The sequence below is a fragment of the Denticeps clupeoides genome, chromosome 1, assembly GCF_900700375.1.
Source record: "Denticeps clupeoides chromosome 1, fDenClu1.1, whole genome shotgun sequence".
NCBI lineage: Eukaryota > Metazoa > Chordata > Actinopteri > Clupeiformes > Denticipitidae > Denticeps > Denticeps clupeoides.
Genome location: NC_041707.1, coordinates 17,092,726 through 17,112,622, shown reverse-complemented (window position 1 = coordinate 17,112,622; position 19,897 = coordinate 17,092,726). Strand labels below are relative to the sequence as shown.

At 42.2% G+C, this 19,897-nt stretch overlaps 1 protein-coding gene across 5 annotated transcripts in view; it reads left to right on the top strand.

Moving 5' to 3' along the window:
* Nucleotides 1-19,897, top strand: part of mctp1a (multiple C2 domains, transmembrane 1a) — a 126,111-nt gene that overhangs the window by 90,136 nt on the left and 16,078 nt on the right. For all 5 annotated transcript variants that reach the window (XM_029002631.1, XM_028953351.1, XM_028953831.1 and 2 more), the window contains 2 exons: nt 5,599-5,718; nt 15,284-15,340. In XM_029002631.1, coding sequence (XP_028858464.1) covers nt 5,599-5,718; nt 15,284-15,340 — 177 coding nt within the window. The remainder of the gene's footprint in view (nt 1-5,598; nt 5,719-15,283; nt 15,341-19,897) is intronic.

The following is a 19,897-nucleotide window of genomic DNA, read 5'->3' as shown; positions in this document are numbered from 1 at the left end:
TCAGCCATTAACATTTTGGTGTCTGACACATTCTTGTGGTGCGTTGTGTCGGGCGAGTGGGTGCGGGTCACCTCGCATGACACGGGAGGACGGTATTGATCAGCTAACATTTTGCTGTAAGATTTTTTTTTTAACAGTTCCTCCCCCCCTCTGCTCCTGTTCTAGTGGATTGTGACAAAGAATTAATGAACATGTCAAAAATAAATACATAAAATATTTGGAATGAAAGTAGCACAACTAAACTTTTTTATCAAATAAACTATTAGTTCATTAGACTTGAACAATGTATACATATGTTGTATATATTACATAATTGTAGTATTGTTGTAATAATTATATTTATATAATTAATTTATGCTATTATAATATGGAAATTATATTATGTTATATTCTAAAAATTGATAAGATTAATCTGTTAAATATATAAAGCTCTATGCTTTAGAGCTTTTTTAAAATACTCATGCACTGATTTCTGCCGATTGTGTGTGTGTGAGCTGTTTCTTCTCATTCCGGGGTCTCTCTGCCTCTCTACTCTTCTGAACTTCTGAACTGCTGTTGTTCTTAGCTGTTTTCTCCTTCTCATTCTAAAGCCTTTTGCATGTGTGTAGGTCACACACCTGGTGTGCAGCACCTGTGTAGGGTCACGTTAGGTTCTTGGACGTGTCTGGAATGTCCTTTCCTTTAAAAATTGGAGTTTAAACACGGTTCATTTTCTATCAGCCCGAACTCCTGCCTGCTGCCTCCATTACTGACTGGCCAAATACCCCAAACCTGTTCACCACCAGCTCCCAAACCGCATTTCTGTCGCGCTGCTCTGTTTGATTCCTCTCTCCCCTGTTGAACACACACTGTGTGTGGAAGTGTGTGCGTTTGGGAGAGAGCTTGAGACAGAGGGAAAGTCGCTTTTGCTCCCGGGAGGCCATGCAAGCTTCTTGCTGCCTGTTCCTGCAAACAAATTTGTTCTAAGTTCACCTCCAATCGGGCCCTGAATTGGGAGCGAATAGAGGGGGCATTGTATATATATATATGTGTGTGTGCTTCCCAGGATCACACCAGTCCTCAGCAGGTCGGGTAGGCTGGGGAAATGATCTGGCCTGTTTTATGTGTGTCAGAGCAGCTCTCTTACCACCAGCCCAGACGAGAGCTCCTTCCAAACAGAAACTGGAGCAGCCTCACCTGTTTTACATTTAGATAAAACAATAAAATAATACAAAAAAAGTGGTGAAAGAGAGCGGCCGAAAATGAGAAACAAGGAATGAGTCTGTGTGACCATCTGTGTGTGTGTGTGTGGGTGAGAGAAGTGTGTGTATATGTGAAATTTTTTTTTTTTGAGAGGTTGAGCGCGTGTTTTGGGGTTTGAGTGCCCCTAACTATCTAATAACACACATAAATGACTTGATTTAAAACTAGCCCATCTATGTTCTATAAAGTCGGAGGATGTGTGTCAAGTGGGAATTTGCTCACTGTGTTCTATGCCACCGGCCTGCGATGGGGATGTCTTTTGGGAGGGAACCAGGAGGTGGCAGCGCAGCACCGCAGAAGTCAGCATGGACAGCAGTGCTGTTAATGCATTTCTGTAATCAGAGCCAAGCTGGACTCTTTTGTTTAGTCTCGCATTGCTCTTGATCTTTTGGAGCGCGGTGGCACTTGCATTCAGCAGTTAGCTGCCGTTTTGGCTGTTGTTGTTTTTTTAACAAATGTATTTGCGTGTTTTTTGTGTGATCAACTTCAGTGGATAAAGAATGTACAACAAAAATGTTACTGAGTTACACAGGCAAATCTCACAATTAAATGCTCCAGATGACTTTACTCATCCATAAAATTACATCAAAATAAAAATACATGCATTCATTTGTTCACCTATAAAAATGATATAATGTTGGCAGCTCCATATCAGTTTTATCACTCCAACTGTTGTGTGAAATAAAATACTACAATTTTTTGGTTTAGATTTTATTGAAATTTGAATTGGAATTCAACACATAATAGCGGCCTATTTGTAACTTTTAAATTGCATTTTTGTAAATTATAACATTTATTTTATAATATATATTTCATTAAAATGCATTTATATTATTTTGTATGTATAATGTGTAGCTTTAAACACTTTCCAATCATTTCTGACATATTTGTCAGGAGAAATGGATTTCTCTACTTATAGCCAATAATGAAGCAAAGTAACCTGCAGACTATAATAATTCAGCATATGTTTGACTGTGTTGGTGACTAATTAATAATAATATATGAAAATATTGAGTTCTGAATTGCATGGTGAATGGCTTTAGTGTATGTGTGTGTGTGTATGTGTGTGTGATGAATGGCATGGGATAGGTCCTGTGAGCTGGATCATGTCCAGGCAGAGTAAAAGACCACCAAAACACTACAATGGCACTGCTGTGTGTTCTCTAAAGGACTGTGGTGGCAACCTAGATGCACTCTGACAAAAGACACTCCAATATAGAGTTTCTTTCTTTTCTGATCTTGGAATTTGAGGTGGAGGCTACTTCACAGTGCAGTAACAGTGAATAGCGTAGTAATACTCATATCTCATCCTTCCAGCAGTTGGTGATGTGCTTCATGCTTTTTTTTGAGTGTTCACTGTGTTCAACTTCAGCTTTTTCATTGTTATAGGGTTTGTTGTGCAGGTTTTTGGGCACTCTGTTAATGTTTGGTTATAAGTACTAATGCTGCACTTTGGCCAACTTTTTGAGGCTAAGCAAGTAGGCCTCAACGAGGGGTGTGATGTTGAGATGATATGACTGTTTAAAAGGCTGGTTATGTCCTGGTTTGGTATTGAACACAAACGTTCTAAACATACTGACAATGTACCTGTGGTTAAACTAAAGTGGGCCGTTGAACGAGGCACTTGTGGATATGACTAGTGGTGGGGACTTTGTGTTTAAATGGTGATTATTGTTTGTTTTTTATTTAGGCGTGGTTTGTGATGTTTTTTTAATTTAAGGTATTTCTTGTGTGAACTGTGCTGAGTGGACTCCTGGTGGTCAGTACAGTGCGGTGGCGACAGTGTGGGGGTCTCGGTGTCCCAGGTGCAAGTTGCACCAGGGTCTCCGTGGGCCAGTGTTGGGCTGATTCAGCGCTCGGTGGGGGCCGGCGAGGTGACTGATCTGATCTCAGTGGGCCCCTGTGAGATGAGCCGACATTTCTGTGGTTGTTGGGGTTGTGGGGGTGATGCGGCCCCTCATGGAGTCCTGGGAACTTCCCTCTCTCGCCCAGCAGGGAAGGCCCCTTGTCCGACACGCAGGGTGTTGGCTTCCACCGCCTGTCACTCAAATGGTCCTGCGGAGATGGGGAATGATACGGCAAGAGGCGGCAGGTTAAATAACCACAGGTGTGTACGAACGGAAGGGAAACAATATTTTTCCTTGTGTCTCCAGATGGGTAAATTTTATGCTTTTCCAACTTTATCTGGCGTTTACCTCAAAATTTTTACTACAAATCCGACCAGTAAATCCATCCTGCATTTTATTTCTGGGTGAACTTATATATTTTTTTCATTTTTCCTAGTAATAATTTTGTAGCCTGTTTCTTTTCTGTTTTTGACAGCATTCAATAAAACATTTGGCTGCTGTGTGCTGGATATTGGGGTTCCTTGTGAATTATATATTATAAGAGCCTATATTTATTGCACTTATATTTATAGCGGGAGCAACATGAATTAAAGTGGTTTAAACAGTGTTGAGGGGAGGTGGCGCGTTTCGGCATGGAGGAAGTGCTGAGCACACACAAAAAGGATTAAGTCAGTGTGTTTGTAGATATTGAAGTTGGAAGACAGGTAGACCTGTAGTGTGTATGTGTGTGTGTGCACAATTGCGTGACTGTGTGTTTATGAGCAAACACTCCTGAATTATTGAAGATTATTCTTCTTTCTTTATTAAGAAAGGGTGGTGGGGGGTGCTTTTTCTGTGTGCCGTGGCGACCGACCGATCCTGGACAGTCCCATTAGAACACGGTATTTTGCCCAGAGCAATATTCAAATACTGTGGCCAGTTCGTTTGTGATGTTTAATTTATACTGGCCAGTGTTTATTTACTTATCAATACTTTTTTATTTTTTACATTAAATACAAGAGGCACAAAGTGATCAGCGTGCTTCTAGAAACAAACAATCATATCTTAAAATTTCTTTATATACATTTTATTTCTTTTATTTCTAATATATATATTCTGCGCACAATATTACATGCTCACGATATTCTGTTCTGTTTGTTGTTCTTCATGCTGTGATAAATAATCTTGGTAATAAAATTATAATAGTATGTATTATATATTTAGCCCATGTGCCTCCTCAGCTCAACCGGAATAAAAAAAATGACTTGTCACTTCAAGTTCCAAGCAAAACAAACAAAACCGAAAGAAATTCACCAAAATATACCTGACAAAATGTTAATCAAAAATTCATTTGAATGTGCTTTTGGCGAAGTTTGGGCTTTTTATGACTTTTTGCTATGCTTTTGCCCTGTTGAAATCACAAAAAAAGGAGCGTTGTCGTGTTACAGTTCGCCCCGCTCTCACATTTATAGATTACTGTGAAAAGGTTAAAAGACAAAAAAAAACTTTGCACAAACTGCATTTAGAATTGGAGGGGTGGATTCATTAAAAGGCTTTAGTTTATTATGTGTCAAAGCCATTCCCGTGTGTGTACGTGTGTGTGTGTGTGTGTATGTGGACTGAATTAACAGTGGTGGATAAGAATAAAGAGAGAAAACATTTCTAGCTGATGAAACTGAATAAAAAATGTGTGCGAATGTGTGCGTGAGCATGTGTGTGTGTTGAGGTTGTCTACGGCCACACGCTGAGCGGTATGGAGATTTCCTCTACCACTAGTTTACACTCCTAGCTGGAAGTCACATTAATCTTTTGCAGGCAAACATCATTACTATTTTCAGCAAAATGTAGTTATCACACCTTTATAAATATATACCCTGAACTGAAGAACACACCTACACTCCTGTTACAGAATGTTCACTAAATGTAGAAAAATATCTGCCTAAATGCATAGCTCAAGTTGACATTATTTTATAAAAGAGTAATAAAATGCATGCTGCTGATCGTATCAGGTAATGGGAATGAAGTCATTAAACCCGAAAACCCTTTGTTCTGCTCTCGTTTGGGAGGATAATAGAGCGCCGACAGAGACGCTGCTGCTGTATTGCTCCTCTGATTTAACCCGTTCAGTAGTGGCCCATCTGCAGGGCAGGTTTCCACGGTCGGGCCCTTTGTGAAGGGATTTTGAAGAGTCGGGGTCGGAGGGTAATGCCGCCACGATTGTGGGTGCGAGGCAGTTTTGACAGTTTGGCTTAGCCGAGGCGGCCATTTTGGATATGAAAAGATGACCCCGCTATGTGGAAAAAGCAAATGCCGCTTGGTGGAGTGCTCGTCTCTCAGGTCCTGGGAAGATGCTGAGACAGGGCAAGGTGTGACCATGGCAGCTGTCCTTTTGTTAACTCTATGTGAACTGCTGGTTCGACAATCACAGAGATGACTTTCAAAACCTCGTCACATGTAAAGAGAAAGCTTCAGAGCTAAATGAATTCTCTGAACGGAAAAATTCTTCCTCACCTTCTTTCTTCCTTCCCAGTTCTTTGTCCTGGTGGTGTGGAATTTTGAGCTCTACATGGTTCCTTTGGCTCTTCTGCTGCCCATGGCCTGGAACTACATCCTCATCGCCTCGGGGAAGGACACCCGACAAGGCGACGTGGTAAGTTACCTGCACTGATTTCCTGTTTTCACCCCATAAATTACTTTATTTCAAGGTTTTTATTCTATTCCACTTTGCAGCGTCCAACATTGAGAAGGGTCTTCAAACATGAGTGTTAATTCATTAAATATCAGAATATCAGGATAATATTACCATATTATTATTATCTAAAAATGGTCAGATTGTGCTTACCTCCTCACATTTCCAGTTTCCAGTTTTGTTGTTGTTGTTGTTGTTGTTGCTTTTTTGCACTGTAGATGGCGCCATTGTCTGCTAAAAAGATGAGAGTCCATTTATTTATTTATTTCCCCATTTCCAATCTTATTGTCACATGATGAAACCCGTTTCCTTCAGCAATTCAGTTTGACTCTTTTAACAGGACTTGTGATAATTGTGGATTTGCGAGCGGGTGTTACGTTTTGAGAATTTTTACCATGACTCACCGGGTTGGACAGTCGCTGCGCGTAGTGTGTGTGTTTGATCTGAGGGGCATTAGTATGATGTGCTGCAACTCCATTGTGTTGTGGCGGCTGCGGGTCTTGTAGGGTCAGTGTGTGAGACGTCAGGACCAGGTGAGGTGGGGGGTGAGCGGAAGGGGGTCAGTGAATGATTTGATGTGAAATAAAACACATGACTCAAGTAGACCTCAGGGCTCAAGCACACAGTCACACACACTAAACACTAAACTCTCATACACACATTCTTTCCATCTCTTGGAGTCATTATTCTGAAACTCAATGAATTGGATGCCAGCCAGGTCAAAGATCCTGACAGTTCCATCAGGTGGTGATGTAAACAAGCCTACAAGCCAAACATACATTCGTTTAATCAGTCATGAAACCTGTGGTTCTGCTTATTACGAATTAATAAATTAAACAGACTGAGACTGAGATGATTATGCCGAGGGGTTTAAGGTACCTGTTCTGGTCTATGGTGCATTGTGCTTGTTTACATTTTTACAGCATTTATCAGACGCCCTTATACAGAGGGACTTACAATCAGTAGTTACAGGGACAGTCCCCCCCTGGAGCAACTTGGGGTTAAAGTGTCTTGCTCAGGGACACAATGATAGTAAGTGGGGTTTGAACCTATGGTTCATAGGTGAGTGTTACCCACTAGGCTACTACCACCTGATGATAACCTAAAAACCACCTAAATGATAAATCTCTGTGTGTTAGTGTGTTTGTGTGTGCATTGTCACGTTCTTAAGACTAAGGGTGTGGAAAGGAGGAGACCCGCTGTTACACAACACAACCAAACAAAACATAGAAACAGTGCTTTTATTTACAGTGGCCTAAAATGTACAATACCACAATGGACTCAGCACAGCTAACCAAAGTCATAACAACGTAAAGGAAGGGGTGGTCCATAACTCGAACAAGCACAAGAGTTAACAAAAAAGGGCACATCGACACACACAAAGCTATCAGGCTAACACAGGCTAACAACAAGGGGTCTATCACACAAAGTAACAACAGATACAAATGAGATCCCCAACAGAGCTCCTTACAGATCTTTGTTGACCCTGGAAACCTCCGGAAAGAGTAAGGGCCTCAGGACCAGCCAAATGCTGTCTAAAGTCCCTTTATATAGGCAGTGGTGACCAATAGTCAAATGGTAGGTGGAGCTCCTACCACAAAGCCAAACTAAAAGAGACAGGGACACAAAATCACAGCCAGCCACACGTCCAGCGAGCATATGTCCAGGGACGTAACAGTATACATGCTTTTGTCATGGCTTTTATAGGGACCTAAGGTCAGCGTTTCCTGCGTCCTCCTGAAAGGAATGGGGGGGCTCTTCCCAGGCTTCCTGTTTATCAGTCATGTTACCATGGCAACCACTCACCGACAGACATGATGTCATTTTAGATAAGGAAGAACACAGGTCCTTCTACAATGAAAAGGGGGGGGGGGAAACTCACTCACATGAAAGCTGCTCTTAGGACATCTCAACTAGAAGGATGTCGATTGGAGTGAGATGGGGAGATGTGGATTTGCGCGTCTTTTACTGCTGCTCTGTATCCTACATGGTACCAAGTTGGGTTAGCATGTCCTCCTTGACCCTCAAACCCACATTTGCTTTAATCCACACTTACGCCGCTGCATGTTATTTTTTTATTTGTGTCTTTGTGGGCCGTCATGTCAGCTCCGCCCGAAGCCCAACCACAGCCACAGACAGTGCACCCACACAGAAATAAAAGCAGAGGAAGAAAAGAAGACAAAGGACCTGCCGCTAATTACTTTAAATGACACGTGAAGTGGAAGTGCAGGGCTTAGCCGGAGGTCAGCATCCGGGAAGCTGCAGGACGAAGCGAAAACTCTGATCACACACAAAGAGACTTTGAGCAAGAAGCTCTCTGATGCAGACAAAAGGTTTACAGTCGGTCGTCTCTACCACAACCACAGCTCTGAGCTCTGTTCTTCCGGAGAAAAACAAAAAGCCACATTCTGTTTTTTTTTTTTTTAGCTGGTCTTTTCCTGCTGCTTTCAAAGAGAGCTGTCGTCCAGACAAACCGAACCCTTAACCTGCGCCCACTGACCTCCACCCTCGTTTTCTGCTGCGGTGTCATGGCCTGCCAGTCGTCAACACCATTACATGATCTCTGTGTCAGAGCTTTTACAGCTAAATGCATCTTTTGTTCTCCATCTGCGTGCATATTCATAGAGGAAGAGCCAGCGTGCTGCTCTCGTGCGAATACAGGCGCTGAGAGATCAGGTCTAATATTACTAAGAAGAAAAACCTTCCGCCTCATCTGATTTTCATTTTTTTATTCATCATTTTCTCCTTTGCTGAGTAAATGTACTACATATAGTTTAGCTACTGGATACCTCCAAGTTAACAATAAAATGGAAGGAGAAAAACCCAACAAATTAAAATTGCAACATACTGCAAAGCCATATTGAAGATTCTCACTAAAAAACTATCTGAGCATGAACTGTACTGTGAGTCTTTGATACAGGAAATCGTAATTAGATTTATATACTGTGCAAAAGGTTGAGGCACCAATACAGATGGCTGAAAACAAAACCCCTGTTTATCTAAGCTGCTAGCAATTTCCTTAATTTAACAGAAACTCTGTTAAACACTGATCAAATATTGACTTACTTAGCCATTCATTGCAGTATTTTTTATTTTCATAACACAGTGACATTTAATGTATAGAGAAATACTTTTTCCTATTGTATTCTGAGCAGCAATACAATATTGTTTTCCATCTGTAGACTTTTGCTTGTATGAGATCATTCATTAGTTTACCGAGTTGGGAGAGACCAACCTTCAGTTCTTGTAGCAGAACTCTAGATAATAATTGACACCTTAACTTTTTAATTATTATTTGTGCACTTGTGTTTTTTGCACTTTTAAATTGTCACTTTTTGTTTTTTGCACTTTTATATTAAGTTTCACTTTTGCTTAAAACTTTAATTTAATTCAATCCCTCCTGGCAAAGAAGTTTCCAGTCTTTCTGGAAGCAAATGCAAGTGTCATAGGGGGAAAAAAATCCTTACCTTGCTACTTATACAGACAGATACATTGATCTGAACAATGGAACTGGCCAGCTTTGGCTGGGTTGCCAGGTGAAGATGAAGCCTCTGGGATCCACCAACTCAGATGGTTCACACCAGAATACTGAGACAGAATGCAGATGTTGTGAAGGTGTTAATTACAACAGCAACAGCCACAACAGCAATCAGCCTTCATATTGCTATCTTAACGGGCAAACCGATTCACACTTCAAGCAGGACATTCGTGACCAGTTCCAAACGTGCATCAGGACAAGTTCAGTTTCATGTTGTAAAGCTGGGTAAGGTGGTTCTATTAGATGGAACAAGTTGGTAATGCTGGGATGGTTATAGTAATGGAACTGGTAACTTGTTTCTGCAAATGAAATTGTAGATTATCTCAATTTAGGTGAGCGCCGCCTTGGGTGTTTTCATTGACATTTACACCACTTATCAGATGCCCTTGTTCAGAGCGAATTACAATCATTAGTTACATGGACAGTCCCCTTGGAGACACACAGGGTTAAGTGTCTTGCTCAGGTTTGCACCTGTGACTTTGTGGTCTTCTGGTTCATCGTTGAGTGTCTTATCCACTAGACTACAACCACCCTGTTGGTTTATCATCCTCTCATCCATTCATCCACCCTGTTGGTTTATCATCCTCAATTCAACCCAATAATTAATGCAAATCAACATAAGAGAGTAGTGATAAATTCCATTCCATGTCCTTATTTAAATTTTGTTGCTGTTTTCATATAATTATTGAATAATAAAACTTTGTGCATATGATGCATTGTGCTGATCTTTGGACATGACGTGACGTTATCTGGTTTGTGTCTGTAAGATAATTTAATTCCACTGTGTGATGCAAAGACGTCTGAGGGCACATTACAGCCACAGCTGCCTAAGAGAAATGCCCCCTGCCCAACTCATGCATCGTAAAAATCAAATAAATTAGATTTACTTAAAAAAGTATGGAACAGCCACCAGCAACGATGCGCCATTGCACATTTTTGCACTTCAGATGACAACCAGAGCACCTGCAGGAAACAGGAAAGAAGAGCAAGCCACCTCCACACAGGGAGCATCTGGGGATTAGACATGCAACCACAGCATTCATTCATACGATGCACCATGGAAAGACAGCCCCTTTATATTGTAAAAAGCAAAAAGGTGACATTTAGTTTTTTTGGTTTTTAGCTTTTTTGTATTCGTGGCATTGATGAAAGGAGTTAAACAACTTTTCTTTATTTTAGTTGTTATCTGCCAAGGAAGAAAAATCCCTCTCTCTCTCTCTCTCTCTCTCTCTCTCTCTTTGTTGTGTCTGGTTTAAGTTGTGTTCGCTTGTTTCACCTTGTATTTATAATAATAAAAACGGAACAAAAGGAGGGAATAACAAATAAAACCTCTGCTGGATGTATCGGTTCATAAATAAAGGATGGCGTTTTCCGCATCAGACTCCTGGCAGAGGAGGAAGAGCACACAGGGAGAACCGGTCCTGTCAGCTCCACCTCCGATGGCAGATTTGGAATGAAGGAGCGAGACGTGCCCTCCTGTCTGCCGTCCCCGTTCATAGAAGCACTTCCCCTTTTAAGAAAATAAATAAAAATAAAGATGAAAAACGTTGCGCTTAGATCTCGGATCTGGAGCCGTTGCCCCCTGTGTCTATAGGGCAAAGTGGATGATGGAGGGATGACAGAGGGGTGGAGGAAGAGGAGAAGGTCGGGAGGAAGACGGCTTTTAATGCGCTCGCTTTTGTGGCGGCAGGCAGGCGCTCCGGCGCTGAGCTGTGCGGGATGAGGCAGAGGTTGACAGGTGACAGAAATCAAAAGGTCACGTCACTTTCAACTGGGAGCATTGGCGCCCCCACCGAGTCCCCTGTGATGATCCCTGGGATGGGCACAATCTCTCCCTTTCTGTCTCTCTCTCTCTCTCTCTCTCTCTCTCAACCCCCCCCTTGCAGGCATGGTTTGATTCTCAGGTGCCTTTGTGCCAAGACTGTGAACTTTTGTATTCGCCCAGATTGTTCGTTTTTTTTTTTCGTTGTCTGGAGGTGTTGCAGTAACTTCTGCTGTAGGGGTTACTCAGTGTCCAATTTGTGTGTGTGTGTGTTCCAGTGGATGCTGTAGTTGCTATAGCTGGTGCAGAGAGAGTTCACGGGTCTTACAGAGCAGAAAAGATTAACACACACACACATACGTTGAACATCAAATTCATGCACACTCACATACAGCAGCAGACACGCCCTCATACACAAACTTTAATATAAAGAAATAGGATGAGAATACAACCTTTTTTAAAAATCCTAACAAAAAGCATATCACATATCATATTGTCAGGATCCGGTCGGACCGGAGATTTATCTGTAATGTTTCTTCTGTAATGTGTCTGAATGTATAAAGTTGCCCCGTTTGTGTCTGTTCTCCATCAGAGCAATGTGTTGTGATGTCCCCTTGTCTTGTCATCCCTGTATTAAACCCCCGCTTCGTGACGTTGTGCGTATGCGTCCTTCTTCCTCGCCATGTCCAGCCATCATGACACATATATTTTTGTGTGTATTTCCTAAATATCGAATATACTTCAACACGGTTAGTGCAGAAATGGACACAGTTTTGATTATGATAGTAAAAGTTTTGAAAAGTGTGTGTACTTTGCAGGACACATCTGATTCACTGACTCTGTGTCGACTCTTGACCATGTGAATGTGAATTCAGGTATGGTCAACGTGTAAAAGTGGTCATATTGACCGTGAGCTTCGGTGTCGGTAACGCAGCTCTGGTTCTGTGTGCGTGTCATCCCAGTAGAAGGAGAGGTCAGTTGAGAGTTAAATATTTGCGGGTGGACACGTCCACCGTCCCCGAGAACCAAAGAGGCCTGGCCAGACGTTCAGGACTTTGTCTGCTTCTCCGGGGTGTTTTTAAACAGCATAGAAGTCAAGCCAAAGATTCAACAAGTTTCGTTTTACATTACTGAGCAAAGGAAAGCAGCAGACCTTGCAGCTGCATTAAGGTCAAACGACTGAATTCACGTCTGATGAAGTGGACCTTCGCGTGCAGATAACCTTGGTCTTCTTGTTCCAAAACTGTGAAATACCTCTGACTAATCCACCGCTTCATCAGTTTTACCGTACAGTGTTAGCAATCAGTCATGACCCTGTTTTCACACACACACACACACGCGCGCACACACACACGCTTACTATTCATGCGGCTGTTCTCAACCATCTATTGTTTCTGAGCGAAAGCTGCATTTACATAAGAAGCTTATGTCAGACACTTTTTTCACCCCCTATTAAATAAAACAAAGAAACAAAAGCCATTGTTGGCCAAGTAATGATTTTTCCCCCTATCAAACTTATTTATGGCTCTAAAAAAATGCATGTTTCTCCGCTGTAGCCTGGGTTCATGCCTCTTTTAGCTCTCCTGCTTTTGTCCCCCTCCTTTTTTCCCTTCTCTACGTGAACATGATATTGTGACTTTGATGTGTGATTGACAGTGGGGGCCACGAGAGAGAAAGCTACGATCCCCCCACCACATCCCAGTTTCTGGCATAGCGAACAGACTCGTCTCTGGTTCCCAAAGGCCACAGAAAGAGCGATGGAGTGTTTTCAATTGACCGAGATAAGCTGTTTATGTCTCTGCCAAGCAGTGGCTGACTCTGTAAGACGCGACTCAGAATGACTCTCTCTGTTGGGTTAATTAGATAATGAAATGTAACTAATTCACACCAAACTTTAACATGCTGAACAGCGTCGATAATTAACATCCATGGCGTTGGTTCATGGCAGTGTTCCTCCACATCCCAGCGCCTTCGCAGCCAGCTGCCTGATGCAAACCTATTATTCTCGATACACAGCTGGCTACCACAGTAAGGGAACAGAAACACTGAAGCCCACCAGAAGAGCGTCAGTGTGCCTTGTGGCAGGTCCGTCAGCCTCTGATTCTCTACTGGAGTGATGGACAGTTGTGTGGGTTAAAGTTTAGGACTCACCCAGGACCTATGGCCAACCTAGTGTCGCCAACTCACCTAGTGTGCATGCGTCTGAATAGCAGGAGGAAACTGGAGAGCCCAGAGGGAACCCACACTAAAACGAGGAGAGCATACAAACTCTGAACTCCGTACAAGCTAACAGATACCAGATACGTGGGTTTCTGGTCGAATTGTTGATTTGCACTCACCTAGGTGCGGCGAATAGATTTGGAACTGCAAAATTCTTGAGCATAACAGAAGCAGTCCTTGTTCCATCATCTGAATTGCTGACAAGGGCGCAGCACCATTATACACTCAAAGCCATTCAGTGCTCTGCCATCACCTTCAGCCCATCGCTCCCGCTGTGTACACTTTGCTCGAGCATTCAAGGCCCACTTCAGGTGTTTGCAACACATTTGCTTTGAATTGAGTTCCAAAGAAAGGATAAAAGGTTGGAAATGTTTAACGTCATACTGTTGTATCGATTGTGGCTACTGGCACTCAGGAAGTTTACCTTGAGCAAACAGACCATGGACCATAAAAATATGTGCGCTGTTCTCACTCTCACTCCCTCTTGTCCTTTCAGTAAACAATCAGGCAGAAAGAACAAATGGACCCCACGTTTCTTGATTTTAAAAGTCTATAAAACTGTAAAGAATCAGAATAAAGGTTAGACATATGGCACTCATCATTTTACCCTACTGACAATGCGTCAGTAGGGTAAAATTAAAGAAAAGATTGTGAAACACGGCACAGCACGCGGTGCACATGAAATGTGTCCTCTGCTTTTAACCCATCATAGGGCAGTGGGCAGCCATGACAGGCGCCCGGGGAGCAGTGTGTGGGGACGGTACTTTGCTCAGTGGCACCTCAGTGGCACCTTGGCGGTTTGGGATCCGAACTGCCAACCTTCCGTTAACGGGTCCATTTCCCGCTACCCACTAGGCCACCACTGCCCCTAACCTGGCTCTAAACCCATTTTATTGAGCGAGAAATAGGTAAAAACATGTTTAATCACATAAAGTAACATGGATTGCATTGGCTTTGGAACACCATAATAGATTAAAATTGTTTACATTTATGGTTTGTGCTAATTATTTTAAACAGTTTGGTTTTAAACTGAGTTCTTTTGACAGTTGAGATTCTGTGTCATCGCAAATCACTTGCTAAAGACTCAAAAACGAAAGTGAATTGTAGTGAGATCACTGAGCTTCTCATGCTGTTATAAGGATATGAGTGAGTCAGTCCCTCCAGGATTTCACAACGTCACAATCATAACTTGCACAAATTAAAGCAACCCCCATGTATTCTGGGGGATAACAGACATCCTCTATTATCTGTGTGCATGAAGACAAACCAGAAGCAAGAGAGTTGTAGCTCGATTTTCACTCTAGTTAGCAAAATCTTTCATTGAAATACCATAAGGGCTATTGAGTTCAAAAGTCTGTGTACATATTTTTGTGTTATAATGTATTTAAAATGCACTTGTATTTATATGCACTGTTCACCAGACATCAGTATATACATCCCACAGTGTACTGTACGCATTCGCAGACAGATCAGGAGTTGTGTTGCAGACTGACCCAACAGAAAGTACTGCTGCAGAAGTTGCCTTTTCATTTTCTCCTGCAATTTAAGTTCAATGCAAAAAACAACCTCAACAACAACATTTATTTCTTATGCAGCCCAAAATCACACACAGTATGTCTCAGTGGGCTTTGACAGGCCCTACAGACCCGTGACAACCCCCACACTTGACCCTTCTACACAAGGAAAAACTCGGAGAGAGAAAAAAAAAGACAGGAAGAAACCTTGGGAAGGAGTGATACAGAGAGGGACCCCCTTCCAGGGTAGAGTGAGCCTGCAAATGGTGTCAGTGCAGGGTTGCTGATGATTTGTCCAATAAAAGAAAAAAAGTCCTACAGTTGTAGAGGTGAAGAAGTCCAAAGTGTAGTCCAGTGTCATGGTGTACATTATGTGTCCATTATGATGCTACTGGTCCATTTTAGTTGTTACGGTGCACTGTAATGTGCACTGTATTTCCTATACCCAGATAAACTGATTTGTCTCTCTCTCTCTTCTTTGTCTTTCATTAGCAAGCTGTGGAGGACCTGCTGGAAGATGAAGATGAGGACTTTGACAAAGACGACAAGGTAATTTTCACCCAAACAGTGAGGAAAAACACCATGTAAAAACAACAAGGAAACGGTTCGCACTCATCGCCTGGACTAGGCCAGTGTCTGAAGAGCTTTTATTTTTCTAGCAACACTACACTCCTGGGGGTCTCGGTCTGAGTGCGCTTTTGCTGGACCCTTCTCTCTCCTTGGTTTCTGCTCGGCTCTTTCATGTGGAGCGCGGAGGGCTGCAATGCGCTTCGCCACTTCTGCCAGCCCGCGCTCTCACAAAGCTGCATCCTGCCTCTGGTGCCTCGGCGCGATTGAGCTGTTTTCTCTTCCCAAATAAAGGTGAATTATGCGCTCCCAAACAAAGCAGCCTGAGGGGCTGAATGTCGACGCTCTGATTCCACCACCCCTTGCTCTTTGAAGTGCAATTAATTGTATTCAAATGGCCGTGGGGGGAACGCTTGTTAGACACCAAGGCACTGAGCGTGAATAGAGACGAGAAGAAAATGGTAGAGAGACGCACTCTGATCAACCCTGGCAAAGCGCGGAAGCCGTGAACTCTGAGTCTGCACCTGAGCACGGGGGACTTGTGTTGATGGTGATTATTTGTCATTATCCCCTGACTCTAGTGCTTGGAATGTGGTGAGCTCTGCTAAATAGATAAATTCAAGACTGTAGCGCTTCAACATCATCATTGTTCATTACAGTGTGTCCCTTTAAGATTATATTTTTTTCAACAGCATTAGGTTGATTTCTCATCTCATGGGCCCAGTGCACAGAGTCTAGTCAGAGTTTAGTGTCATTGCAAAGTCATACATACAGCGACAAACCATCACACAGTCTTTAACTGTTCACATCCACCCAAACTTCTTCTGTTTTGTGTATCTTCGGTATTTAGTTCAATTTAGCTTAAAAATAATGAGCCATAGACCACCTCTGAACAAGTTTTGGGTACATTTACTGCTTTATCAAGAGCTGTCCACTGATTGGTTCACCCAAGACACTAATGAACAGGTTTTACAAATAAGGATATCAATAACTGTGTTTGAGCACTGTTCAGCTTTAATTTATATAAAAAAAATTATATATTTTTAAATACATCTTGTGATTAGCATAATATTCCACACACATGTATACATATACAATATAGATAATTTCATTGTCACTTCAGTGTAAATTAATAATACTACCCTACAAATCTACAAGCTTAACAGATCAGCTCTAGGCATATTCAAAAGCATTTTTCAACTGTACCAAATCACAAGTCCACTTGGCCACTGTACACCCTCTCTGCGTCTGTCTTTTTGTTCTTCCACCTATACAACTAAAGAAACAAAGATCTTTTGAGGCTAAACAGATTAGTCTTTCCAATTTTCTCTCCCCAGCACTAAAATGACCTGTCCATCTGGTTAGCTTGTCTGCTCAAACATCAAAATAGTAAAAATGATAAACGGTCAGTCCAGCAAAGGCTTCACTCTACAGGATGTAGAGTAAAAAAAAAAGAGAGAGAAAAGAAATGGATTCATAGATGTGCCAAGTCCTCATTTTCATTGAACCTGAAGCATATGTTGCAAGTATGAGCAATATGTCCCAGATGTTAAGCCCTGGCAGAGTGACCCTCTGTTCTCCAGGCGCAACACAAGGCAGTTATTAGCTGGATAACCTTTGGTCTGGTAACTAAAAGGAGTATTACATGGCTAAAAAATGGCCCACCTGTTCTTCATTGTATGGAAGGAACCCCTTGCAGGCTTGGTTCTGAGCCTCCACAATGTGGTCTCACTTAGTAGACTGCTGGGTAATCAGTAAAAGTGTCTTTCTTCAGAGTCAGCAGTGATTTTAGTCACTTTCATTGAAATATGCCTCTCTCACTGAAAGAAAAATCCGGGCGTAATGAATGAGGAAGCTGTAGATATTAAATGTGACTAAGCACCTGGAAGGAAGGAAAGAAGAAGACGAAGAAAAAGAAGAAGAAGAAGAAAATGATAATCAACCTGCCCTCATGCAGGTCTGAAGCTGATTGTGTTGGAATTGTGAAAAGTACAGACTTGACCAAACCTTAAGATATGGATTGTTTTTAGAGAAATGTCTGGGTGGCGCCCAGAGGGCGATGGGAAGACTGCTGATCCTCCGTCCTGTTTCAAGGATTTCTCAAAATACATGAAAAAACACTGCACCAGCCACAGCATTAAATCTACCTCATACTATTATGCAGATATTTATTCATCGCATCCAATAAGTTGTGATGTGGTCTAAAAAATATCTGACTTGGTTTTGAAGCATATCCAACAGATGCTTGGTTACATTGAAATGTGGAATTTTTTGAAGTTCCAAATCCAAATTTGATCTATTGTTCCCTGGTCATGTTCCTTTAAACATTACTGAAAATGTTTGCAGTGTTGCAGGGTGCATTATCCTGCTGAAGGAGACCATTGATATTTGCAGTATTGTCATGCATGGTGACCTTAGGTGGGTGGGAAGTGTTGGTTCATTCTGTAGTGTATCCTGCTGTTGAAGCACTTCTGTGGGATTAGACCAGATGGGCAGGCCTTTGCTCCACACACATGAGTGAGACTTGGACATAATCACAGCATGTCAGGAACAAAAATTTGAACCTTATAACAGATGCTTAGAGGATTTTTTTTCATTGCATTTCACTTCTGCCTTGTCAGATGCAATAATACATTTTATTCCCTTCATATATGCAGTTGTAAGGGTTGACAGTAAAAACAATGACGATGTGTAGGAACCATCGATGGTAACGGTAGACTGAGGAGATGGCTGTTGTTCCTCATGATGTGGGCTGCTTTCCCGCAGCAGCGTATGTGTCCTGAACCACTGTAGGGACGGTATGTAACCAAAATGGAGTTGTAATGAGGCACCTGACCTGGCAAAGTGCCTTGTGGTATTCTATTGATGATAGGGAGGATACTGTTGTCTTCTATCAGCAACATTCAAGTGAAAACTACAGGAGTAGACTTCAGAAGGCAAAATATCAGTTTAATAAAACACAATAACTTAATAACTTAATAACTAAATTTGTAGGTCCTCTTATTGGGAAGAGGAATGTCTGAACACATTTGATACAATGTGTTGGACAGTATATCTACCATCAAATCACCAAAGGAAATATATTTTGGAGGAATGGTGTCCTTCAATAGTTCTGTGCCATAGTGAACTGAAGTGCTGGGCAGTGACATGCTGTTTTTCCTTTAGTCACCACCTGCTTTTATAAGGTGCATATTTATTGTGCGATAATGTGGTGTTCAAGGTTAAACTCATCCTGAAAAAGCAGAAAGTGGATTTGCCGTTCAGAAACAGCATCCCTCAACTAGACCCCATCCCCTAAAGGCCTGACTTATGCCAGTGATAGACCATGCTTCTTGTCTGGTGTGTGTGTGTGTGTGTGTGCTGGAGGGTGGAGGAGAGCTGAAATTACACCGCTATGCTCTGATGATCTCTGGAGTAGGACTCATACTGCCCAGGGAAGAGACGTACTGGATAAGATACACAACACAATCATGTTCTGCTCATGGGCTTACTGCTCTCCCTCCCTCTCTTTCTCACTCAAACACACACATAGGACTCTTTAGCTGCCCAGCTGCTGCACATGTGTGTGTGTGTGTTTGAGTGGTTAAAATTGACATAGTTCTGACCTCCAAAAATTTTAATGCTTTGTTATATAAAGTTTGTTTCTATAAAGTTTGTTCTGTATTTAAATCTTAGTCCAGTTCAGACGACACAATTTTAAGCCTGGTCTTGAGGTCACCAACCATCAAATCAGTTGCCAAAATTCGAGATCATTTTAATCAAGCAGCCAAAGAGGCTATTTGACAGTGGATGACAGGACCTACAACTCTTCCTGTAGAGCAGAGAAACCAGTCTATTTCTTTACACAATCATTTATTTTCCTGTGATTTTTTTGGAACTCAATGGCACTTGTTTTTGACAGCCATCTATGCATGTAGGAGGGTCACATCTCTTTCCTTGTCACTTTTCAGGATGGAAAAGATTCAGGTGAAAGATTCTGCACTGTACATGTCCGAAGGTTGTGTAGTCTGAATTGTGGAGCGATCTCACAACATTGAAAGACTTAGGGATGATGCAATTGCTTGGGTTTCCTTAGATTCATAGTACATACCTCAAGTAGGTATGGTCTTTATGGTCTATACATTTTACATTTACATTTACAGCATTTACCAGACGCCCTTATCCAGAGCGATTTACAATCAGTAGTTACAGGGACAGTCCCCCTGGAGTAAGTTGGATTTGAACCTGGGTCTTCTGGTTCATAGGCGAGTGTGTTACCCACTAGGCTACTACCACCCTACTACCACCCTATTCAGCAGAAAGATGGCATCAGTTAAAACAGGTTGCAGTCCGTATTTCTGTGGGTGTTTCCGTTTGCCTGGTGTGTTGCCATGTGCGGCTGTACAGGTCTGATAGGGGTGCTGCATTTTATCGATGGTCTGGCAGGTGCATTAAACCTCCCCGTTTTTGCCGTGTCAGACCCTGGGGAGGCGCATAGCGATAGACTCATTTCCATGACCCCTGGGCCTGACGACGGTTGCAATCAGCCGTCACCCAATT